The 25,660-nt window shown below is 57.0% G+C and overlaps 2 protein-coding genes across 4 annotated transcripts; both read right to left on the reverse strand.

Moving 5' to 3' along the window:
• Nucleotides 1–659: 659 nt before the first annotated feature.
• Nucleotides 660–15,312, reverse strand: AHNAK (AHNAK nucleoprotein). Of its 3 annotated transcripts, none has more exons than XM_034071673.1 (5): nucleotides 14,867–15,312; nucleotides 13,520–14,506; nucleotides 12,644–13,276; nucleotides 8,989–11,599; nucleotides 660–8,766 (listed from the first exon to the last, which is right to left on the reverse strand). In XM_034071673.1, exons 1-5 carry the CDS (start codon nucleotides 15,275–15,277, stop codon nucleotides 1,376–1,378), a joined length of 12,033 nt encoding a protein of 4,010 aa, XP_033927564.1. In that variant the 5' UTR covers nucleotides 15,278–15,312; the 3' UTR covers nucleotides 660–1,375. The 3 variants fall into 3 exon arrangements, with proteins under 3 accessions (XP_033927564.1, XP_033927565.1, XP_033927563.1); XM_034071674.1 differs by having other exon boundaries at nucleotides 13,520–14,137; nucleotides 14,507–15,312; XM_034071672.1 differs by having other exon boundaries at nucleotides 13,520–15,312.
• On the reverse strand, nucleotides 15,278–23,145 carry LOC117437485 (neuroblast differentiation-associated protein AHNAK-like; the record flags this gene model as incomplete). Its single annotated transcript, XM_034071856.1, has 5 exons — nucleotides 23,076–23,145; nucleotides 17,920–18,011; nucleotides 17,674–17,827; nucleotides 16,691–16,875; nucleotides 15,278–16,180 (listed from the first exon to the last, which is right to left on the reverse strand). Coding segments are annotated over exons 3-5 (1,242 nt in total), but the record flags the coding sequence as incomplete, so codon positions are not given.
• Nucleotides 23,146–25,660: the final 2,515 nt, after the last annotated feature.

The following is a 25,660-nucleotide window of genomic DNA, read 5'->3' on the forward strand; positions in this document are numbered from 1 at the left end:
AATGTAATATATCTTATTGCATAAGAATATAACATAATTTATCTTATTAGGTAAGAATGTATCTTATTACATAAGAATATAATACAATATAAGTGGAAATTACATGGTGGGCAAGGAGCTATAGATGAGAACTACAGCTCCCAGCATGCACCGGGGCAAGATGGCTGACAGGGAGCCATCGAGAACTACAACTCCCAGCGTGCACCGGGGCAAGATGGCCGACCTAACGCTTCTGAACTACAACTCCCAGCATGCATCGGGCCAACATGTCCGACAGGGATCCATCGAGAACTACAACTCCCAGCATGCACCTGGGGGCAACATGGCCGACAGGGATCCATCGAGAACTACTATTCCCAGCATGCACCAGGGCAACATGGCCGACGTACAACTGCTGAACTACAACTCCCAGCATGCACTGCGACCAACACGCCGACTACCATCCCGCATGCGCGTTGCGTGTAGCTCCGCCCCCCTGTGGTTGGAGGTGTCACATCCGGATGGGGGGGGCAGAGAGCAGCGCCCCCTTCGGGACCGGAGGAACCATGACCCAAACCGGGGGGGGTGGAACGGGAATGAACCATAGAGAGGGACCCCCCCCCACAATAACCCATTAAATAACCCTGAAACCCCCCAAAAACCCACAGACAACGGGAAAATCCCGGTTAATAAACGTTTTATTTGCATTTTACAAGATCATTCTGACGCCGCGATTATTTTGCTGTTAAAGTGCTAAAAAAAGGGGCTTTTGCTTTGGTTTTGGTTGGTTTTTGGTTTGGTTTTTGGGTTTATTGCTGCATTTTTCGGGTTTGACCTCAAACCGGATCCGTCCCACGAGATTTTGGGGTTTGGGTTCTTTTTCTGTCCCTTTTCATCAGAGAACGGGACCAATTTAAAGGCAATGAAGTGAAATCCCATCAATCGACCCCAAACCAGCGCTGGGGCCATTGGGGGGGTGAGGACTCGAAGCCTTTGGAGCTGTTTCCCTGCACCACTTGTCCTTTCCCCTCCCCGTTACCCGATATCCTGGCGCATCCCAACCATGGGAATCACGCGCCCGGCCCCGCGGCTCCGTTCCAGGCTCTGCTTCTTAAAGCTCCATTTCCTCAACCCCCATCGAGCACAGAACCAAAGAAAAAGAACCAAACAAAACCCCCAAAATCCCATTTCCATGACCCAAAACACGGACGTGATCCGGTGAAACAAGGGGGGAAATAAGAGTTATATCAAAACCAGCCGGCACAGCGCTCAGCATTCCATGCAGGAGCCGACGTTCCGAGCGGCTCTCGGGATGAGGGGTACGGATGGATGGGGAGCCCGAGCTACAAAACGTATCTACAGACCCATATGGGGCTCCCTATGTACACACCGGCCCCTACGTGCAGCCCTCCTGCTCCCGGCGCTTGGCCACCGCCAGCTCCACACCGGGCAGGCGGAATCCGCCTTTGGTGGCGCTGTCGGCGCTGGAGGACGACGACAACCGCGACTTCTTGGTGGTACCGGTTGTACCGGTGGTACCGGATACCTTGGGCTGCTCCTCATCACTCGCGGTCACCTCATAGGAGCCTTTGGTTTTGGAGCCGATGCCCCCGAACGTCCCGAACTTCATCCTCGCCCCTTTGCCGCGCTCACCGCGCTCCGGTGATGGGGAATGCGCCGAGCGCTCGTCGCTGAAGGACGACGACCGGTGCCGCGGCTTCCTGCTCCGGAACAGGGAGAACCTGCCCTTGGCCCCATCCAGCTCCCCCTCCGCTGAGCCCAGGCTGCCCTTGGAGCTCTTGAGGTCCCCCCTGGAGCCCGAGGCCTCCGGGGAGCCCAGGGCCCCAAAGCTCTTCCCCTTCTGCTTGAAGTTGAACTTGGGCATCTTCAGCTTGGATCTCTTCAGGCGGATGTCGGAGTCCTCCGGCTCCGGCTCCGCGCTCCCGGATGGGATGTGGGTGTCCGGGAAGTCCACGTCCACCCCAACCTCCCTGCCCTTCACCTCCGGCTCCGAGAACACGAACTTGGGCATCCGCAGCTTGGGGAAGGAGACTTTGCCTGTGCCAGGCTCTGGGATCCCTATGGGAGCTCCCTTTGAGGAGCCCACATGGAGCTTTGGACCTTTGACGTTGATGTTCAACCCGGAGCCTTTCAGTGCGGATGCATCCACGGCCGGAGCATCCATGTGGATGCTGGTGCTGAGCTCCTTGGTACCCACATGAGGCACTTCCACACTCACTTTTGGGGCTCTGATCTCTCCGCTGCCATCCAGGTTTGGTCCTTTCAGCTTCAGGTCAGCATCCGGTAGGGAAACCTGAGGCCCTTTCACTTCCACACTGGATCCTTCCAGCCCGATCCCAGCCCCGGAGCCCTTCAGGCTCATGCCAACATCGGCTCCATCCACAGTGGGACTGGGAAGCCCAAACTGGGGCAGTTTGAGGGACGGGAGCTTGATGGTGCCACCCAGGACCTGGAAGCCGGAGTCGGAGCCGTCCATTGATGCTCCAGGACTCTGCACGTCCAGGTCTCCCTTCAGCTTTGGTCCTTTCAGGTTCACATCCAGATCCGCATCCATTGAGGAGCATCCTCTGATGCCTGCGGTGCCCAGGGTGAGGTTTGCCCCTTTCCCCTCTATGGAGCCCTCCATGTCTCCCTTCAGCTCCACTCCTTCCATTGCCGGTGACTGGAGCTTGGGCAGCTTCAGTTTCCCCCCCACACCTCCCATGTCAATTCCTGGCGCATCCAGGCTGAGCTTGGGCCCTTCCAGGGAACCCGAAACATCCACATCCCCCTTTAGCTTTGGTCCTTTCAGGTTCACATCAACCTCGGGGCCGGAGATTTGGGGCCCTGGGAAGGTGACATCAGCGGCTGGCACAGACAGATCCAGGTTCACATCCGGCATTCCCAGATCCAGACCCATCCTCCCCCCCTTGGACAGCTTCAGTTTCCCTTCAGGCCCTTCCAGTTCTGCTCCAGGAACATGGACCTCTCCCTTTGGTCCTTTCACATTGAGGCTGACGTCTGGCACCGGGATTGAGGGAACGGAAGCGTCAATGGAGGCTCCATCCATTGCCAACCCCCCTGCTCCAAGGTTGAACTTGGGCTTCTTCACACTCACATCGGGAGCTCCAACATCCACATTGAGGCTTGGACCCTTCAGGTCCCCTTTGATCACCGGCGCAGCCACATCCATCTCGGGGCCATGGAGCTCCCCCTCCATCCTGGGGGCTGCCACGGACGTGTCCCCTCGGAACCGAGGTGATTTCAGGTCAAACTCCACGTCCGGGATGGAGATCTTCCCAAACATTGGCTTCTTCCCTTTGGGAGACTTCAGCATCACCTCCCCTTTGGCTGCCGCATCCGGTCCCGATGCGCTCACATCCACATCCAGGTCCCCCCCGGACACGTTCACATCAAACCCTCCCTTCTTGCCCTTGACTTTGGGGCCACTCACATGGAGTTTGGGCATCTTGAACTTGCTCTTCTTGCCCTTCCCTGTGAGGTTCACGTCTGGAGCCTCCACGCTCAGCTCTGCCTCAGGCAGCTCCACATCAGCCCCGGAGCCCTTGGGGCTCCTCATCCCGAACCCAAACTTGGGCTTCTTCCCCTTGGGCATCCTCAGGTTGGCCTCGGGGCCCTCGATGCTCAGCTCAGGACACTCAGCATCGATGTCAGCATCAGGAGCCTTCAGGTCGAAGCCTCCCTTGGTCTTGTGGCCTTTGAGGTTCAGGTCGATCTCAGGCATGGAGATCTTGGGGACGTTCACATGCACCTCGGGCACCTTCACTTTAGGACCTCTCACTTTGCCCTCGGGACCATCGATGCTCACATCTGGGATGCTGATATCAACCCTGGGGGCTGAGACATCCACCTCTGCCTTTGGGATGCTCACGTCCACATCGGGACCTTCTCCTTTCAGCCCAAACTTGGGCAGCTTCATCTTAGGCAGCTTCATTTTACCATCCAGACCATCCCCATTGACCTCTGGACCTTCAATGTCCACTTTGGGGCCCTTGATGTCAATGTCAGGTCCCTTCAGACCTCCCTCAAGCTTCGGTCCCTTCAGGTTGAGGTCGATGTCAGGCATGGAGATCTTGGGAGCCTTGATGTGCATCTCAGGCATCTTAAACTTGGGACCCTTCAGTTTCCCCTCTGGCCCTTCCAGCTCAACATCGGGAAGGTCAACATCAACTTTGGGACCTTTGATATCCAGTTCTGGACCCTTCAATTCACCCTCGACCTTGGGTAGAGACACGTCCACATCTCCCTTTAACTTGGGTCCCTTCAGGTTGAAGTCGACATCAGGCATGGAGATCTTGGGAGCCTTGATGTGCATCTCAGGCATCTTGAACTTGGGACCCTTCAGTTTCCCCTCTGGGCCCTCAATGTTCACATCAGGAACATCAATGTCCAATTTGGGGCCTTTGATGTCCACATCAGGAGCCTTCAATTCACCCTCAACCTTAGGGACAGACACATCCACATCTCCCTTCACTTTGGGGCCCTTGAGGCTGAAGTCAACGTCAGGGAGGGAGACCTTGGGGGCCTTGATGTGCATCTCGGGCAGGGTGAATGTGGGACCCTTGAGGTTCCCATCCACACTCACATCAGGAGCCTCCACATCCACACTGGGGCCTGAGAGGTTGAGGTCTCCCTTGGGCAGGTTCACATCCACATCCACTCCCTCCCCCTTGAATCCTGGCATGGAGAACTTGGGCATCTTGAACTTGGGCAGCTTGAACTTTCCTTCTGGGCCTTGAATATTGACATCTGGGGCCTCAATGTCGACTTGGGGGCCTTTAATGTCCACATCAGGAGCCTTCAGCTCACCCTCAACCTTGGGTAAAGACACGTCCACATCTCCCTTTAACTTGGGTCCCTTCAGGTTGAAGTCAACGTCAGGCATGGAGATCTTGGGAGCCTTGATGTGCATCTCAGGCATCTTGAACTTGGGTCCTTTCAGTTTCCCCTCTGGACCTTCAATGTCCACACTTGGCATCTCAACATCCACCTTTGGGCCAGAAACATCAAGATCTGCTTTTGGGAGGTTCACGTCAACCTCTGGACCTTCTGCTTTGAATCCTGACATCCCGAACTTGGGCATCTTGAACTTGGGCATCTTGAACTTTCCTTCTGGACCTTGAATGTTCACATCAGGAGCCTCAATGTCCACTTTGGGACCCTGGATGTCAACATCAGGAGCCTTCAATTCACCCTCGACCTTGGGTAGAGACACGTCCACATCTCCCTTTAACTTGGGTCCCTTTAGGTTGAAGTCAACATCAGGCATGGAGATCTTGGGAGCCTTGATGTGCATCTCAGGCATCTTGAACTTAGGTCCTTTCAGTTTTCCCTCTGGCCCTTCCAGCTCAACATTGGGAAGGTCAACATCAACTTTGGGTCCTTGGATGTCTATTTCAGGACCCTTCAATTCACCCTCGACCTTGGGTAGAGACACATCCACATCTCCCTTCAATTTGGGACCTTTCAGGTTCAAGTCAATGTCAGGCATAGAGATCTTGGGGGTCTTGATGTGCATCTCAGGCATCTTGAACTTGGGTCCTTTAAGCTTCCCCTCTGGTCCTTCAATGTCCACATTTGGACCTTCAATATCCACCTTAGGAGCAGAAACATCAAGATCTGCTTTTGGGAGGTTCACGTCAACCTCTGGACCTTCTGCTTTGAATCCTGACATCCCGAACTTGGGCATCTTGAACTTGGGCATCTTGAACTTTCCTTCTGGACCTTGAATGTTCACATCTGGGGCCTCAATGTCCACTTGGGGGCCTTTGATATCAACATCAGGAGCCTTCAATTCACCCTCGATCTTGGGTAAAGACACGTCCACATCTCCCTTCACTTTGGGTCCCTTCAGGTTGAAGTCAACATCAGGCATGGAGATCTTGGGAGCCTTGATGTGCATCTCAGGCATCTTGAACTTGGGACCCTTCAGCTTCCCCTCTGGCCCTTCCAGCTCAACATCAGGAAGATCAACATCAACTTTGGGTCCTTGGATGTCCACATCAGGACACTTCAATTCACCCTCTACCTTGGGTAGAGACACGTCCACATCTCCCTTTAACTTGGGTCCCTTTAGGTTGAAGTCAACGTCAGGCATGGAGATCTTGGGAGTCTTGATGTGCATCTCAGGCATCTTGAACTTGGGACCCTTCAGTTTCCCCTCTGGCCCTTCCAGCTCAACATCAGGGAGGTCAATGTCCACTTTAGGGCCTTTAATGTCAACATCAGGGCCTTTCAAATCCCCCTCCAGCTTCGGCACAGACACGTCCACGTCCCCCTTCACTTTGGGTCCTTTCAGGTTCAGGTCAAAGTCAGGCATTGAGATCTTGGGGGCTTTGAAATGCATCTCGGGCATCTTGAACTTGGGACCCTTCAGCTTCCCCTCTGGGCCTTCAATGTCCACATCAGGAACATCAATGTCCACTTTGGGACCTTTAATATCCAGTTCTGGACCCTTCAATTCACCCTCGACGTTGGGTAGAGACACGTCCACATCTCCCTTCACTTTGGGACCCTTCAGGTTCAGGTCGATGTCAGGCATGGAGATCTTGGGAGCCTTGATGTGCATCTCAGGCATCTTGAACTTGGGACCCTTTAGTTTCCCCTCTGGTCCTTCAATATCCACACTTGGCATCTCAATATCCACCTTAGGAGCAGAAACATCAATATCTGCTTTTGGGAGGTTCACGTCAACCTCTGGACCTTCTGCTTTGAATCCTGACATCCCGAACTTGGGCATCTTGAACTTGGGCATCTTGAACTTTCCTTCTGGGCCTTGAATGTTCACATCTGGGGCTTCAATGTCAACCTTGGGGCCCTGGATGTCAACATCAGGACACTTCAATTCACCCTCGATCTTGGGTAGAGACACATCCACATCTCCCTTTAACTTGGGTCCCTTCAGGTTGAAGTCAACGTCAGGCATGGAGATCTTGGGAGCCTTGATGTGCATCTCAGGCATCTTGAACTTGGGACCCTTCAGTTTTCCTTCTACATCCAGCTCAGGAGCATCAATATCAACCTTTGGCCCTTGGATGTTAACATCTGGAACACCCAATTCCCCTTCCAGCTTTGGCACTGAGAGGTCAATGTCTGCCCCCCCTTTGGACTTGGGACCTTTCAAATTCAAGTCCAAATCCGGCATGGAAATATGAGGAGCTTTGATGTTCATTTCAGGCAGTTTAAACTTGGGGCCCTTCACTTTGCCTTTGGGACCTTCAATGTCGAGGTCAGGAACCTCTACATCCACTTTGGGTCCTTTCATCTCCACGTGAGGAAGAGACACGTCCACATCTCCCTTCACTTTGGGACCCTTCAGGTTCAGGTCAATGTCGGGCATGGAGATCTTGGGGGCTTTGATGTTCACTTCTGGCATCTTCAAGTGGGGACCCTTCAACTTCCCCTCTGGACCTTCTATTTCCAAGCCAGGACCTTCAATATCCAGCTTGGGACCTGAAACATCCATCTCTGCTTTGGGAACGCTGAGATCCACCTCGGGCCCCTCTGCTTTAAACCCGGACACCCCAAACTTGGGCATCTTGAACTTGGGCATCTTCAGTTTTCCCTCTGGTCCATGAACATCCACATCAGGTGTCTCAATGTTGACTTTGGGGCCTTTGATGTCCAATTCTGGCCCTTTCAGTTCCCCTTCCAACTTGGGGCTGGAAAGATCCAAGTCCCCTTTGACTTTATGCCCTTTGAGGTTGAGCTCCACATCCGGCATCGAGACTTTGGGGGAGGAAATGGTCAGAAAAGGCATTTTGAACTTGGAGCCCTTTGCCTTTGCCTGAATATCCACCTCTGGAGCAGCAACATCAACCTTGGGGCCGGACAGCTCAACCTCGGGTTTCTTCACTTTCAGGTCCACCTCAGGGCTCTGCACTTTGGGGCCAGAAAAGCCAAATTTGGGGAGTTTAAACCTGGATTTTTTCCCTTTTCCTTCCAGATCAACCTTTGGTCCCTCAACCTCAACCTCCGGCCCCTTGATGTCCAGCTTGGGACTCTTCAGCTCAGCCTCGACTTTGGGGATGGAAGGATCGATGTCGCCTCTCACTTTGGGACCTCTCAGGTGTAAGTCAATGTCGGGCATGGAGATCTTGGGAACGTTGAAGCCAATCTCGGGTTTCTTCAGTTTAGGGCCCTTCAGTTTCCCTTCTGGCCCTTCAATGTCCAGGTCAGGAAGGGTAACATCAACCTTGGGACCCGAAACAGCAACATCGGCCTCAGGAAGGTTGACATCAAGATCTGGACCTTCTCCTTTCAACCCAGACAACCCAAACTTGGGCATCTTGAACTTGGGCATCTTGATTTTACCCTCAGGGCCATGAATGTCCAAGTCTGGAGCCTCAATGTCCACTTTGGGGCCTTTGATGTCTACATCAGGAGCCTTCAATTCACCCTCTACCTTAGGGACAGACACATCAACATCTCCCTTTAACTTGGGTCCCTTCAGGTTGAAGTCAACATCAGGCATGGAGATCTTGGGAGCCTTGATGTGCATCTCAGGCATCTTGAACTTGGGACCCTTTAGTTTCCCCTCTGGCCCTTCCAGTTCAACATCAGGGAGGTCAACATCAACTTTGGGACCTTGGATGTCTATTTCAGGAGCCTTCAGGTCTCCCTCGACCTTAGGGACAGACACATCCACATCTCCCTTCAGCTTAGGGCCCTTCAGATGGAAGTCGACATCAGGCATGGAGATCTTGGGAGCCTTGATGTGCATCTCAGGCATCTTGAACTTGGGACCCTTCAGCTTCCCCTCTGGTCCTTCAATGTCCACATCAGGAACATCAATGTCCACTTTGGGTCCTTTGATATCCACATCAGGTCCTTTCAAGTCACCTTCCAGTTTGGGGACAGAAACATCCAGGTCTCCCTTCAATTTGGGACCTTTCAGGTTCAGGTCAATGTCAGGCATGGAGATCTTGGGGGTCTTGATGTGCATCTCAGGCATCTTGAACTTGGGTCCTTTAAGCTTCCCTTCAGGACCTTCAATGTCAACCTCTGGACCTTCAATATCCACCTTAGGAGCAGAAACATCAAGATCTGCTTTTGGGAGGTTCACGTCAACCTCTGGACCTTCTGCTTTGAATCCTGACATCCCGAACTTGGGCATCTTGAACTTGGGCATCTTGAACTTTCCTTCTGGGCCTTGAATATTGACATCAGGAGCCTCAATGTCGACCTTGGGGCCTTTGAGGTCAACATCAGGAGCCTTCAGCTCACCCTCTACCTTCGGAACAGACACATCAACATCTCCCTTTAACTTGGGTCCCTTTAGGTTGAAGTCAACATCAGGCATGGAGATCTTGGGAGCCTTGATGTGCATCTCAGGCATCTTGAACTTAGGTCCTTTCAATTTCCCCTCTGGTCCTTCCAGCTCAACATCAGGAAGGTCAACATCAACTTTGGGACCTTGGATGTCGATTTCAGGGCCCTTTAAGCCACCCTCGACCTTGGGTAGAGACACATCCACATCTCCCTTCAATTTGGGACCTTTCAGGTTGAAGTCAATGTCAGGCATGGAGATCTTGGGAGTCTTGATGTGCATCTCAGGCATCTTGAACTTGGGTCCTTTCAGCTTCCCTTCAGGACCTTCAATGTCCACACTTGGCATCTCAACGTCCACCTTTGGAGCAGAAACATCAATATCTGCTTTTGGGAGGTTCACGTCAACCTCTGGACCTTCTGCTTTGAATCCTGACATCCCGAACTTGGGCATCTTGAACTTGGGCATCTTGAACTTTCCTTCTGGGCCTTGAATGTTCACATCTGGGGCCTCAATGTCCACTTGGGGGCCTTTAATGTCCACATCGGGACACTTCAATTCACCCTCTACCTTGGGTAGAGACACATCCACATCTCCCTTTAACTTGGGTCCCTTTAGGTTGAAGTCAACATCAGGCATGGAGATCTTGGGAGCCTTGATGTGCATCTCAGGCATCTTGAACTTAGGTCCTTTCAATTTCCCCTCTGGCCCTTCCAACTCAACATCAGGAAGGTCAACATCAACTTTGGGACCTTTAATATCCAGTTCTGGACCCTTCAGTTCACCCTCAACCTTGGGTAGAGACACGTCCACATCTCCCTTTAACTTGGGTCCCTTCAGGTTCAAGTCAATGTCAGGCATGGAGATCTTGGGAGCCTTGATGTGCATCTCAGGCATCTTGAACTTGGGTCCTTTAAGCTTCCCCTCTGGTCCTTCAATGTCAACCTCTGGACCTTCAACATCCACTTTAGGAGCAGAAACATCAATATCTGCTTTTGGGAGGTTCACGTCAACCTCTGGACCTTCTGCTTTGAATCCTGACATCCCGAACTTGGGCATCTTGAACTTGGGCATCTTGAACTTTCCTTCTGGGCCTTGAATATTGACATCAGGAGCCTCAATATCCACTTTGGGGCCCTTGATGTCAACATCAGGAGCCTTCAATTCACCCTCAACTTTGGGTAGAGACACGTCCACATCTCCCTTTAACTTGGGTCCCTTCAGGTTCAAGTCAACGTCAGGCATGGAGATCTTGGGAGCCTTGATGTGCATCTCAGGCATCTTGAACTTGGGACCCTTCAGCTTCCCCTCAGGAGCTTCCAGCTCAACGTCAGGGAGGTCAATGTCCACTTTAGGGCCTTTAATGTCAACATCAGGGCCTTTCAAATCCCCCTCCAGCTTCGGCACAGACACGTCCACATCCCCCTTCACTTTGGGACCTTTCAGGTTCAGGTCAAAGTCAGGCATTGAGATCTTGGGGGCTTTGAAATGCATCTCGGGCATCTTGAACTTGGGACCCTTCAGTTTCCCCTCTGGTCCTTCAATGTCCACATCAGGAACATCAATGTCCACTTTGGGTCCTTTGATATCCACATCAGGTCCTTTCAAGTCACCTTCCAGTTTGGGGACAGAAACATCCAGGTCTCCCTTCAGCTTGGGACCTCTGAGGTTGAGGTCAATGTCAGGCATGGAGATCTTGGGGGTCTTGAAGTGCATCTCAGGCATCTTGAACTTGGGTCCTTTAAGCTTCCCCTCAGGACCTTCAATGTCAACCTCTGGACCTTCAATATCCACCTTAGGAGCAGAAACATCAAGATCTGCTTTTGGGAGGTTCACGTCAACCTCTGGACCTTCTGGTTTGAATCCTGACATCCCGAACTTGGGCATCTTGAACTTGGGCATCTTGAACTTTCCTTCTGGACCTTGAATATTGACATCTGGGGCCTCAATGTCCACTTTGGGACCCTGGATGTCAACATCAGGAGCCTTCAATTCACCCTCGACCTTGGGAAGAGACACGTCCACATCTCCCTTTAACTTGGGTCCCTTCAGGTTGAAGTCAACATCAGGCATGGAGATCTTGGGAGCCTTGATGTGCATCTCAGGCATCTTGAACTTGGGACCCTTCAGTTTCCCCTCTGGTCCTTCAATGTCCACATCAGGAACATCAATGTCCACTTTGGGTCCTTTGATATCCACATCAGGTCCTTTCAAGTCACCTTCCAGTTTGGGGCCAGTAACATCCAGGTCTCCCTTCAGCTTGGGACCTCTGAGGTTGAGGTCGATGTCAGGCATGGAGATCTTGGGGGTCTTGAAGTGCATCTCAGGCATCTTGAACTTGGGACCCTTCATCTTTGCTTCTGGGCACTCGAGGTCAATGTCAGGAACGTTCACATCCACTTTAGGGCCTTTGATGTCAATATCAGGACCTTTCAATTCACCTTCTACCTTGGGAAGAGCCACGTCCACATCCCCCTTCCCTTTGGGACCTTTCAGGTTCAGGTCAAAGTCAGGCATTGAGATCTTGGGAGCCTTGATGTGCATCTCGGGCATCTTGAACTTGGGACCCTTCAGCTTCCCCTCTGGGGCCTCAATATCAAGGTCAGGCACTTCTATGTCCACTTTGGGCCCTTTCAGTTCCAGATCTGCCCCTTTGATGTCCCCCTCGATTTTGGGAGCAGAAACATCCATTTCCCCCTTCACTTTGGGACCTTTCAGGTTCAGGTCCACGTCAGGCATTGAAAACTTGGGAGCCTTGATGTGCATCTCAGGCATCTTTATCTTGGGCCCTTTCCATTTTCCCTCTGGGACTTCAACATCAGGAACATCCACATCCAACTTCGGACCCTTAATGTTCACATCAGGTCCCTTCAGTTCACCTTCAATCTGTGGTACAGAAACATCAGCACCTCCCTTCACTTTGGGACCCTTCAGGTTCAAGTCAATGTCAGGCATGGAGATCTTGGGAGCCTTGATGTGCATCTCAGGCATCTTGAACTTGGGACCCTTCAGCTTCCCCTCAGGACCTTCAATGTCAACCTCTGGACCTTCAACATCCACCTTAGGAGCAGAAACATCAATATCTGCTTTTGGGAGGTTCACGTCAACCTCTGGACCTTCTGCTTTGAATCCTGACATCCCGAACTTGGGCATCTTGAACTTGGGCATCTTGAACTTTCCTTCTGGGCCTTGAATGTTCACATCAGGAGCCTCAATGTCCACTTTGGGACCCTGGATGTCAACATCAGGAGCCTTCAATTCACCCTCAAGCTTGGGGACAGACACATCCACATCTCCCTTCACTTTGGGTCCCTTCAGGTTGAAGTCAACATCAGGCATGGAGATCTTGGGAGCCTTGATGTGCATCTCAGGCATCTTGAACTTGGGACCCTTCAGTTTCCCCTCTGGACCTTCCAGCTCAACATTGGGAAGGTCAACATCAACTTTGGGTCCTTGGATGTCCACATCAGGACACTTCAATTCACCCTCGATCTTGGGTAGAGACACATCCACATCTCCCTTCACTTTGGGGCCCTTCAGGTTCAAGTCAATGTCAGGCATGGAGATCTTGGGGGTCTTGATGTGCATCTCAGGCATCTTGAACTTGGGACCCTTCAGCTTCCCCTCTGGTCCTTCCAGCTCAACATCAGGACCTTCAATGTCCACCTTTGGAGCAGAAACATCAAGATCTGCTTTTGGGAGGTTCACGTCAACCTCTGGACCTTCTGCTTTGAATCCTGACATCCCGAACTTGGGCATCTTGAACTTGGGCATCTTGAACTTTCCTTCTGGACCTTGAATGTTCACATCTGGGGCCTCAATGTCAACTTTGGGACCCTGGATGTCAACATCAGGAGCCTTCAGGTCACCTTCCAGCTTGGGAGCTGAGATTTCAACATCTCCTTTCACGCTGGGTCCCTTCAGGTTGAAGTCAATGTCAGGCATGGAGATCTTGGGAGCCTTGATGTGCATCTCAGGCATCTTGAACTTGGGACCCTTCAGCTTCCCCTCTGGACACTCCAGGTCAATGTTTGGTGCCTCAACATCGACTTTGGGCCCCTTGATGTCTATCTCTGGAGCTTTGCATTCACCTTCTATCTTCGGGGCTGTGACATCCATGTCTCCCTTCACCTTCGGTCCCTTCAGGTTCAAATCCACATCGGGCATGGAGATCTTGGGGGTCTTGATATTGAGCTTGGGCATCCGGAACTTGGGCCCTTTCCATTTCCCTTCTGCTCCTCCAACATCCACCTCTGGCCCTTCAAGATCCACCTCTGGCCCCGAAACTTCCATGTCCCCTTTGGGCACATTGATGTCCACATCCGGACCCTCGATCTTGGGTCCAGACCCATGGAATTGAGGCAGTTTCACTTTGGGCATCTTCAGTTTGGCTTCCGGAGCCTCCAGGTTGACATCTGGCACCTCCACATCTACCTTGGGCCCCTTGATGGTAACACCAGGTTCTTTCAGGTCACCTTCTACCTTAGGAAGGGCAACGTCCACCTCTCCTTTCCCTTTGTGCCCCTTCAAGTTCAGATCCACGTCAGGCATCGAGATCTTCGGTGTCCTGATGTTCAACTTGGGCATCTTGAATTTGGGGCCTTTTACTTTCCCTTCTGGACATTCCAAGTCCATTTCGGGCACCTCAACATCCACTTTGGGACCTTCCACGTCTATTTTGGGGCCTTTCAAGCTGAGATCTACGTCTGGCGTGGACACTTTGGGGCTCTGGATGCTCAGGTCGGGCATCTTCATTGTGAGACCTTTCCCTTCTGGCCCTTTGACATCCACATTGGGCACATCAATGTCAACCTTGGGACCGGAGATGTCCACCTGGCCCTTGGGAAGGGTCAGAGCCACATCAGGGACCTCTCCCTTCACCCCAAACTTGGGCATCTTCAGCTTGGGCATCTTCAGTTTCCCTTCAGGACCATGAACGTCCATATCTGGGGCTTCAATGTCAACCTTGGGGCCTTTGATGTCGAGTCCAGGGGCTCTGAGCTCCCCTTCCAGTTTGGGGGCAGAAGCATCGAGGTCTCCCTTCACTTTGGGGCCTCTCAGGTTCAGGTCAATGTCAGGCATGGAGATCTGGGGTGTCTTGAAGCTCACATCAGGTATCTTCACCTTGGGGCCCTTGAGTTTCCCTTCTGGCCCTTTGATGTCCACACTGGGCACATCAACACCAGGACCAGAGACATCCACTTTACCCTTCGGGAGCATCACATCAACATCAGGGACCTCTCCCTTCACCCCAAACTTGGGCATCTTCAGCTTGGGCATCTTCAGTTTGCCTTCAGGACCATGGACGTCCATGTCTGGGCCTTCAATGTCAACCTTGGGGCCTTGGAGCTCTAGTTCTGGAGCCTTCAGATCAGCTCCTGTTGTGGGGATGGAGACCTCCACACCTCCCTTCAGGCTGAGGTCAATGTCCGGCCCCGAGACCTTTGGGGCTGTGATGTGCATCTCAGGCATCCCCAACTCGGGGCCCTTCAGCTTCCCTTCTATCCCTTTGACATCCACATTGGGCACATCAATGTCAACCTTGGGACCGGAGATGTCCACCTGGCCCTTGGGAAGGGTCAGAGCCACATCAGGGACCTCTCCCTTCACCCCAAACTTGGGCATCTTCAGCTTGGGCATCTTCAGTTTGCCTTCAGGACCATGAACGTCCATATCTGGGGCTTCAATGTCAACCTTGGGGCCTTTGATGTCGATTCCAGGGGCTCTGAGCTCCCCTTCCAGTTTGGGGGCAGAAGCATCGAGGTCTCCCTTCGCTTTGGGGCCTCTCAGGTTCAGGTCCATGTCAGGCATGGAGACGTTCGGGGTCCCCACATGCGCCTCTGGCATCGTCACTGTGGGGCCTTTAAGGTGGACGTCGGGAATGGCCATTCCCACCTTGGAGCCACTGGTGTCAAACTGGGGCCCTTTGAGCTGCAGGTTCACATCCGAGAGGGAGATCTGAGGAGTTTCCACCTTCTTGAACCTGGGTCCTTTCCATTCCCCTTCCATGGCAACACCAACATCCCCCTTGGGCAGAGCCACTTCCACACCAGGACCCTGTGGGAGGCTCACGTCGGGTATATGGAGCTTCCCTTTGGCACTGGGAATGTCAATGGGGGCTGCTGGGAGCTCCACACTGGGGCCTTTCACCGCCCCCTTCAGCCCCACCGGGGATGGGATCTCAATGGAAGCAGATGGGATTCCAGGTCCTGTGACTTGGATGGATGAGATGGGGACGTCCATGACCGGAGCTGGTGCCGGAACATCAGATCCGGACACTGGGAACCCAAATTTGGGCATTTTCAACACGGGAATCTGGATTTTTCCCATATCCAGAGCCTGGTTTTCCATGGCCGGGAAGGAAACATCCACAGTGGGAGCCTGGATCCCCCCATGCACACCAGGGGCAGCAGCAGCACTTGGGAGCATCCCCCCTTGCGCATCCATACTGGAACCGGAGCCTTTCCCATCCAACCCCTTGACCTGGAATCCTGCTTGTCCAATGGTGACGGAGCCTCCCGGGGCCCTCACCGGCATGGAGCCGGAGCCGGCGCATCCCGGTACCTCCACCACAATGGATCCCCCCCCAGCAGCATCCATCGGTCCCGACACCGTTATCCCGGCTGTTCCCAGCGCACACGGAGCATCCATGGTGGCTGTCCCTGGATCCACACTGGTTTCCATGGTGGGGATGAGGACCTTGATGTCGGCTCCATCGCCGCCTGTGGCTCCATCGCCGCCTGTAGCCCCGTCGCGGCGGGTGACATCCACGGTGTAGGCTGTCACCCGCTTGGTGACGGTGATGGTGCTGCTCTGCATCCCGGCGCCCTCCGGCTCCAGCCCCTCCTCCGACCGCAGCCGCGGCTTGATCTTGGTGGTGTAGATCCTGCGGTACTCCTCATCATCCCCACTCTGCAGGCAGAGACCTTCATCAGCCACACGGACCCTCCTCCTCCTCATCCTCCTCCTTCTCCTCCTCCTCCTCTTCCTCCTCCTCCTCTTCCTCCTCCTTCTCCTCCTCCTCCTCCTTCTCCTCCTCCTCTTCCTCCTCTTCCTCCTCCTCCTCTTCCTCCTCCTCTTCCTCCTCCTCTTCTTCCTCCTCCTCCTCCTCTTCCTCCTCCTCCTCCTCCTCTTCCTCCTCCTCCTCTTCCTCCTTCTCCTCCTCTTCCTCCTCCTCCTTCCTCTTCCTCCTCCTTCTCCTCTTCCTCCTCCTCTTCCTCCTTCTCCTCCTCTTCCTCCTCCTCTTCCTCCTCCTCCTCCTCCTCTTCCTCCTCCTCCTCTTCCTCCTTCTCCTCCTCTTCCTCCTCCTCCTTCCTCTTCCTCCTCCTTCTCCTCTTCCTCCTCCTCCTCCTCCTCCTCTTCCTCCTCCTCTTCCTCTTCCTCCTCCCCCTCCCCCTCCCCCCCCAATCACCCCTCACTCACCAGCACCACCTCGGGGCTGCTGCCCCCCATGAGGACATCCTGGCCCCAGGGCTGCACTGGGGACCGGTCCCCCCTGCGCTGCAGGCGCAGCCCCAGCGTGTGCTGCCCCATGGTGCTGAGCAGCTGAGCCACCTCCCCCGACGGCAGGTTCTCAAAGTAAACTGTGGCACTGATGATCTGGTCACCTGGGGGGAGACAGGGAGATATGGGGGGGATGGGGGGGGGGGAGGGAGGAGGGGATGGGGATTGGGTGATGGAGCAAGGAAAGGATGGGAATTGTGGTGATGGAGGGAGGAATTAGTGGGAATTGGGTGATGGAGGAAGGAGGAGATGGGAATAGGGTGATGGAGGAAAGAAAGGGTGGGAAATGGGTTTTGGGATCAAGGAGGGGATGGGAATTGGGGTTTGGGGTCAAGGAGTTGATGGGAATTGGGGTGATGGAGCAAGGAGGAGATGGGAAATGGGTTTTGGGATCAAGGAGGGGGTGGGAATTGGGTGATGGAACAAGGAAAGAGTGAGAATTGGGTGATGGAGCGAGGAAGGGGTAGGAAATAGGTGATGGAGCAAGGAGGAGATGGGAATTGGGTGATGGAAGAAGGAAAGGGTGGGAAATGGGTTTTGGGATCAAGGAAGGGGTGGGAATTAGGGTTTGGGACCAATGAGGTGATGGGAAATGGGTGATAGAGGAAGGAGGGGATGGGAATTGGGGTTTTGGATCAAGGAGGGAATGGGAATTGGGTGATGGAGCAAGTAATGGGTGGGAAATGGGTTTTGGGATCAAGGAATGGGTGGGATTTGGGGTTTGGGACCAAGGAGGGGAGGGGAAATGGGTGATGGAGCAAGGAAAGGGTGGGAAATGGAGCAAGGAATGGGTGAGAATTGGGTGATGGAGCAAGGGGGAGATGGGAACTGGGCTTTGGGACCCAGGTAATGGTGGCAGCAGCACCAAGCACAGTCCCCCCCAGGCCCCATCCCAGTCCCACCTTCCCTCACGACTCCCATCCTGGCAGCCGGTGAGTTCTGCTGCACCCGCTTGACAAAGACTCCATCATCCGTGTGGTCAATGGTGATGCCGTGAGAGCCGCTGCCCTGCCAGTTGGGGAGCAGGATCTCCCGCGTCTCCTCCTGCTTCTCCATCTGCCCAGGGGGGGGTTAGGTTATGGGCATCCCCCAGCCCCACATCCAGCCCCGATGCTGGAGGTGGGTATGGAGCTTCCAGCCCCACTGACCTCAATGGAGGCTGCTCCCGGATGGATCCGCACCAGGAATCCCTTGGTCTTTGCTTGTGGATCTCGTGGCAGCTCCTGGGTCACTTCCCAACCTGCAGGAGACATTGGAGGGGTCCCCATGGAGCATCCGGATGGAGCTGAGCACGTTGGGTGCTGGGCAATGGGGTGAGCATGGAGCTATGGAGGAGCCACCATGGCCATGGGTGACCCAGCCAAGGGCCTTGGGCACTGGAGGTGCCTTCCCACTGGTACCAGCCATGGGTCTAAGGCTCATTCTGCACTGGGATATGGGTGAGGTATGGAAGTGGCGTCATCCTATGGGGCTCATCCTATGGGGCTCATGCAGACATGGGTGAGGTATGGAAGTGGTGTCGTCCTATGGGGCTCATCCTATGGGGCTCATCCTATGGGGCTCATGCAGACATGGGTGAGGTATGGAAGTGGTGTCATCCTATGGGGCTCATCCTATGGGGCTCATCCTATGGGGCTCATCCTATGGGGCTCATGCAGACATGGGTGAGGAATGGAAGTGGTGTCATCCTATGGGGCTCATCCTATGGGGCTCATCCAGACATGGGTCCAGAGGGACCAAACCCAGTGAGGACATCGGGGTCCTCAGCATGGAGAGCTCAATGGGAGCATTGCCCTTCAGGACCATGTCCATGGAGCCCCCACAGTGAGGTGGGATGGGACCATCCAGGCCATGGGGGGTGATCCCAAAGGATGTGGGTATCCGCAGGGATGGAGGCTCCATCACCTCCCGGAGCAGCCTGAGGATACTGGTGGGGACTGGGAGGGTTTCAACCACCTGGAGCTGCAGACGGCACCAAACTGGGAGCATCCGGTAACACCAAACTGGGACCTCATGGTGGCCACCAAGGAGAACCTGGATGTGCCCCCCCCAACCCCATGCACCAAAGGCTCTGGTGGTCCCCATGGCCACCAGGCTGAGCCCCCAGTGAGCCCTGGGCTGGAGGACCCCCCCTGGCACCCATGGGTGCACATCGGGGGCTGCAGGATCCCATTGGGATCCCATTGGGAAGCACCTTGATCCCATGAGGGTGCTGGTGGGGGCACCTCCATCCGGGACATGTGGATTGGGGGGGGATTGGGTGGCCCCGGGGGGGGGGGGTGGGACCCATCCCCCATTGTGGTGTCCCCCCCGTACCCACAACCCATCACCACAGACCCGGATCCGTCTGGGAATGCTCCATAGCAGCAGCAGGGGAGGCCAAACCAGTTTGTGAGTCAGGAGCAGGGCGGGGGGGGGGGTGACTCAGAGCTCCCCACCCGGCCCCGGGGCTCCCCCCCCCCCCGGGGACGTTTGGAACGTCCCATGTCCCCCCCCCCCCCCGTCCCCATCCCAAGGCTCCGGGTTCACCTTCCCCGCGGCCCTGGGGCTATTTTGGGGGGAGCCACGTGGTGCCCCCCCCTATTTTTAGCCCTTCCCCCCCCCCTTTTACCCCCCCCGAAGCCACAACGGGAGGAGGTGACACCGAACGGCCGGTGACAAACAACGGGCGAGGACCCCCCCCCCCCCCCCCGTTCCCGGTGCCACCGGATACACCGGGAATGAGGCCGGTGCTGGACCCCCCCCTCCCCCCCCCCCTTGTTTGTGCCGGGGCCACAAAGGGGACGAAGCTCCTGGAGGGACCCAAAAGGGCATCGGGGAGGACAAACCCCCCCCGGGACCCCCGTTGGTATCGTCCAGTGGGGACCCCAGTGGTGGCAGCCGGCAACGGTGTCAACCCAAACGGCATCAAACACCCCAAAACGGTGTCAAACTCCTCCAAAACGGCGTCAAAAACCCCAAAACGGCATCAAACATCCAGAAACGGTGTCAAACCCCCCCAAAATGGCATCAAACACCCCAAAACGGTGTCAAACACCCCAAAACAGCGTCAAACACCCCCCAAACGGTGTCAAACACCCCAAGACGGTGTCAACCCCCCCCAAAAACGACGTCAAACACTCCAAAACGGTATAAAACACCCCAAAACGGTGTCAAACCCCCACAAAACGGCATCAAACACCCCAAAACTGTGTCAAACCCCCCTAAAACGACGTCAAACACCCCCCAAACGGTGTCCAATACCCCTAAAAAGGTGTCAAACCCCCCAAAACGGTGTCAACCACCCAAAAATGGCACCAACCACCCCAAAACAGTGTCAAACCCCCCAAAACGACGTCAAGCACACTTAAATGGTGTCACCCCCCAAAGAGCATCCACCCCCCTCCCAAACGCCATCAACCCCCCCAATGGTGTCACCCAAAACGGTGTCACCCCAAAACAGCATCAAACACCCCAAAACGGTGTCACCCCAAAACAGCAGCAAACACCCCAAAACGGTGTCACCCCAAAACGGTGTCACCCCCCCCCAAACGGCATCAAACCTCCTCAAACAGCATCACCCCCCCCCCAAAACAGCATCCCCAGCACAGCCCCACATCCCCCACGACGGGGCCGGACCCCCCAAACCAAGCTGGGGGGGGGGGGGGATTGTCCCAAACAGCACCAACAGCCCCAAAACAACCACAAAGCCCCAAACCTGGGGGGTCTGCACCCCAAAACCCCAACCCCCCCCCCCAGCACCCCAAAACCCCCCATTGGGGCCGGGCCAAGGGCGTTGCTCGTGGGCAGGCGCTAATTAACCAGTGGGGTTAATGAAGGGGGGGGGGGGCACGGACGGGGTCGGTCACCCCCCAAGTGCTGTCTATGGGGTGCTAAGGGGGGATCGGGGGCAGCAGAGGGTGTGGGGCTGGGGCCGTGGGATGGGAACGGGATCCTGCCAGGGAAAGGGGGGGAAAGAGGTGGGAAAGGTTGGGAAACACCGGGAAAAGGAGGAGGAAAGGGGGGAATGGGGTCGGGAATGGGATCGGGAATGGGATCGGGAATGGGCTCAGGATGGGATCGGGAATGGGATCGGGAATGGGGTCGGGAATGGGATCGGGAATGGGATCGGGAATGGGCTCCGGGTATGGGATCGGGAATGGGATCGGGAATGGGATCGGGAATGGGTTTGGGAATGGGCTCCGGGAATGGGTTTGGGAATGGGCTCGGGATGGGATCGGGAATGGGCTCTGGGAATGGGTTTGGGAATGGGCTCGGGAATGGGCTCGGGAATGGGCACCGGGAATGGGTTTGGGAATGGGCTCTGGGAATGGGCTCAGGGAATGGGATCAGGAATGGGCTCGGGATGGGTTTGGGATTGGGATCAGGAATAGGTTTGGGATTGGGCTGCGGGATGGAGGAGCAGCCTCGTTCGTACCGGTCCAACCGGCTCCGGAGCGAGAGTCCCGCGGGCGGGAGGGGGACGGGAACGATCCCGATCCCACCGCGGCTGCTCCCGGACCGGTTCCACCGGGAACGCTGCCGGCGGCCACGGACGGCGTCGGGCGCTCGGTGGGGGTGTTCGTGGGGGTGTTCGTGGGGTGTCCATAGGGTGTTCATGGGGTATTCATTGGGGTGTCCATAGGGTGCTCATTGGGGTGTCCATGGGGTGCTCACGGGGTGTTCGTGGGGGTGATCATGGGGTGTCCATAGGGGTGGTCTTGGGGTGCTCATGGGGGTGTCCATAGGGTGCTCATTGGGGTGATCTTGGGGTGTCCATAGGGGTGTCCATAGGGTGCTCATCAGGGTGTTCATGGGGTGATCTTGGGGTGCCCATAGGGTGCTCGTTGGGGTGTTCATTGGGATGATCTTGGGGTCCCCATTGGGGTGTTCATGGGGTGATCTTGGGGTCCCCATCGGGGTGTTCATTGGGGTGATCTCGGGGTGTCCATAGGGTGCTCGTTGGGGTGATCTTGGGGTGTCCATGGGGTGTTCATTAGGTTGATCTTGGGGTGCCCATTGGGGTGATCTTGGGGTGCTCGTGGGGTGCCCATGGGGTTTTTCATTGGGGTGTTCGTGGGGTGCTCATTGAGGTGCCCATTGGGGTGATCTTGGGGTGTTCATGGGGCTTTCATTGGGGTGTTCGTTGGGGTGTCCATAGGGTGCTCGTTGGGGTGTTCATGGGGTGCCCATTGGGGTGCCCATGGGGTGCTTGTTGGGGTGCTCATTGGGGTGTTAGGAGCCTCTTCCCGACCCCATCCCCAAAGCACCACGTGCACCTCCCAGAGCTGGGGTTCCGGGTGTTGTTTGGGGGTGCTCAGAGCCCAGCCCCCCCCTCTGGAGGGGTGGATTTGGGGGCTCATGGGGCTGCAGCACCTCGGGGGGGGGGCACCCACTGCAGGGGGACCTGTTCAGGGGTTACTGGGATGGGGAGGGGGGATCCCCATGGGTGGAGGAGGGGGGGGGGCATGGAGATGGGGTTCCCTATGGGGGGGGATTCTCAAGGGGATGAGGGGGGGCTATGGGTTAGGGGGTGCCCCATAGAGGTAACGGGGTCCTTATGGGCCAGGGGGTCCTCATGGAGCTGAGGGGTCCCATGGAGAAGGGGGATCCCCCATGGGTCCCTATGGATTGAGGGGGTTCCCCCATAGACTGGGGGTTCCCACAGCGCTGGGGGTGTCCCTATAGATTCGGGGCTCCCAATGGGTGTGGGGGGGCCCAAAATGGCGCGCGGGCACCGGCCGCACCCCAAACCCCATTGGGTGCAAGGGGGGGGTCAGGTTCACCCCCTCCCCCCCGAGCCCCCCCCCCGGTACCGGGACCCCCCCCGAGCCCGGGCGGGGCCGGAGGGGGGGGGGGGGGGGGGGGGGGGGATCTCCGCGGCCCCGCCCCGAGCGGGGACTCCCCGGGCGCGGCGGACGGGACCAAAGAGAGGGGGGGGGAAGGGGGGGGGGGGGGGCCACGCCCTGAGCGCGCCCGACACCGGAGCCTTGGGGCGCGGCCGGACCCCCCCTGACCCCCCCCGAGCACTCATGGGACAGTCCCGGGACCCTCCGTCCATAACCGGGACAGTCCCGGGACCCCCCCGGGACAACCGGAACTGTTGGAGCCGCCCGAAACGGGACCCCCTATAACCGGACACCCCCCGTTTAACTCCCGGAGCTCCCGTGACAGCGCCGGGAACACCGGAACCCCCCCCGCACACATGGGACAATCCCGGGACAACCGGAGCCTCCAACCGGTACAACCGGAGCCTCCAACCGGTACAACCGGAGCCAACAACCGGAGCCCCCCACCGGGACCCCCCCCCCCCCGGTCCCGGTACCTGCGCTCAGCTCCCCGGCAGGGCCATGCCCGGATCCCTGGCGCCGGGTCCCGGTGCTCCCGATCCCGGTCCCGAGCCCGGAGTGGCCGCGCCCGGAGCGGGGCTGGGCTCTTGTAACGGGAGCGGCGGAGCCTCCCCCGCCCCCCCCGGGGAGGGACCAGCGACGGGACCGGAACGGGAACCGCCCCCCCCCCCACCCCTAAAGCGCCGTCAGGTTAGGACCTGGACCCCCCCCCCCCCCAAGTACCCCCCCCCATCGGGAGCTTTGGGACCCCCCCCCCCAGGGTGACCCCAAACCAACCCCCCCGAGGTAAACCCCCGGGACTCCCCCCAGGGTAACCCCGGGACCCCCCCAGTGACGTCACCTCCACGGTGAACCCCAACCCCCTCCCCCCCCCCCCCACCCCTTGGGACCCCCCAGCGTGAGCGAGGTGAGACAAGGACCCCCCACGGTGTCCGCACACTTTCCATTGGTTGTTCCCAGTATATCCCAGTACGTCCCAGTATGTCCCAGTCCATCCCAGTATGTCCCAGTCCATCCCAGTCTCCTTCCCCATTCCCTGACGCCACCCCCTCCCTTGAGATCCTCCTGGATCTTTCTTTCACTTCCTCGATGCTCCTCAACTTCCCCCCCCTCCCCATGGGGCCGTTCCCAGTTTGATCCCAGTTTATACTGGTCCCTGCGGTTCCTCCTCCCCACTTAGCACCTTCCTCATCCACAACCCCTCAAATCCTCCTGGATCCTCCCCCTTTATGGGGTTCCCCCTCCCCCCCCCACTTCCAGCTCCCACATTCCCTATGGACCTTGTTCCAACCGGAACATCCTCTTGGATCCCCCCCGGACCCCCCCGATCCCGGTAACGGGGGGGGGGGGGATGGGATGGGACCTGCCCCCCCCCGTTGTGCGCGGGGGGATGTTTGGGATTCCGGCTGGAGCTGCCGAGTGCCAAGAGCCGGGATTGGGATTGGGATGGGGACGATCCCGGTGCGAGGGCCCGAGCTGGGAACGGGGGGGTCAGGGCAGCCCCCGACCCCCCCCCGGGGCCGACACCGGGATCCCGGATCCCAGAGGATCCATTGGGAATCACCACGGCCCTGCCTGCACCCCCATTCCCTGCCTGCACCCCCATTCCTGCCTGCACCCCCATTCCTGCCTGCACCCCCATTCCCTGCCTGCATCCCCATTCCTGCCTGCACCCCCATTCCTGCCTGCACCCGCATTCCCTGCCTGCACCCCCATTCCCTGCCTGCACCCCCATTCCTGCCTGCACTCCCATTCCTGCCTGCACCCCCATTCCTGCCTGCACCCGCATTCCTGCCTGCACTCCCATTCCTGCCTGCACCCCCATTCCTGCCTGCACCCGCATTCCTGCCTGCACCCCCATTCCCTGCCTGCACCCGCATTCCTGCCTGCACCCTCATTCCTGCCTGCACCCCCATTCCCTGCCTGCACCCCCATTCCTGCCTGCACCCGCATTCCTGCCTGCACCCCCATTCCCTGCCTGCACCCGCATTCCTGCCTGCACCCTCATTCCTGCCTGCACCCCCATTCCCTGCCTGCACCCCCATTCCTGCCTGCACCCCAATTCCCTGCCTGCACCCCCATTCCCTGCCTGCATCCCCATTCCTGCCTGCACCCCCATTCCTGCCTGCACCCCCATTCCCTGCCTGCACCCCCATTCCTGCCTGCACCCCCATTCCCTGCCTGCACCCGCATTCCCTGCCTGCACCCGCATTCCTGCCTGCACCCAGCGTTCCCTGCCTGCACCCCCATTCCTGCCTGCACCCCCATTCCCTGCCTGCACCCAGCGTTCCCTGCCTGCACCCCCATTCCTGCCTGCACCCGCATTCCTGCCTGCACCCCCATTCCCTGCCTGCACCCGCATTCCTGCCTGCACCCCCATTCCCTGCCTGCACCCCAATTCCCTGCCTGCACCCCCATTCCTGCCTGCACCCCCATTCCTGCCTGCACCCCCATTCCCTGCCTGCACCCAGCGTTCCCTGCCTGCACCCCCATTCCTGCCTGCACCCGCATTCCTGCCTGCATCCCCATTCCTGCCTGCATCCCCATTCCTGCCTGCACCCCCATTCCCTGCCTGCATCCCCATTCCTGCCTGCAGCCCCATTCCTGCCTGCACCCCCATTCCCTGCCTGCACCCCCATTCCTGCCTGCAGCCCCATTCCCTGCCTGCACCCGCATTCCCTGCCTGCACCCTCATTCCTGCCTGCACCCCCATTCCTGCCTGCACCCCCATTCCCTGCCTGCACCCCCATTCCCTGCCTGCACCCTCATTCCCTGCCTGCACCCCCATTCCCTGCCTGCACCCGGTGTTCCTGCCTGCACCCGTATTCCTGCCTGCACCCCCATTCCTGCCTGCACCCGCATTCCTGCCTGCACCCGCATTCCTGCCTGCACCCCCATTCCCTGCCTGCACCCGCATTCCCTGCCTGTACCCGGGGTTCCCTGCCTGCACCCCCATTCCTGCCTGCACCCCCATTCCCTGCCTGCACCCCCATTCCCTGCCTGCACCCCCATTCCTGCCTGCACCCCCATTCCCTGCCTGCACCCCCATTCCCTGCCTGCA

Source organism: Melopsittacus undulatus, chromosome 22, assembly GCF_012275295.1.
Source record: "Melopsittacus undulatus isolate bMelUnd1 chromosome 22, bMelUnd1.mat.Z, whole genome shotgun sequence".
Classification (NCBI taxonomy): Eukaryota; Metazoa; Chordata; class Aves; order Psittaciformes; family Psittaculidae; genus Melopsittacus; species Melopsittacus undulatus.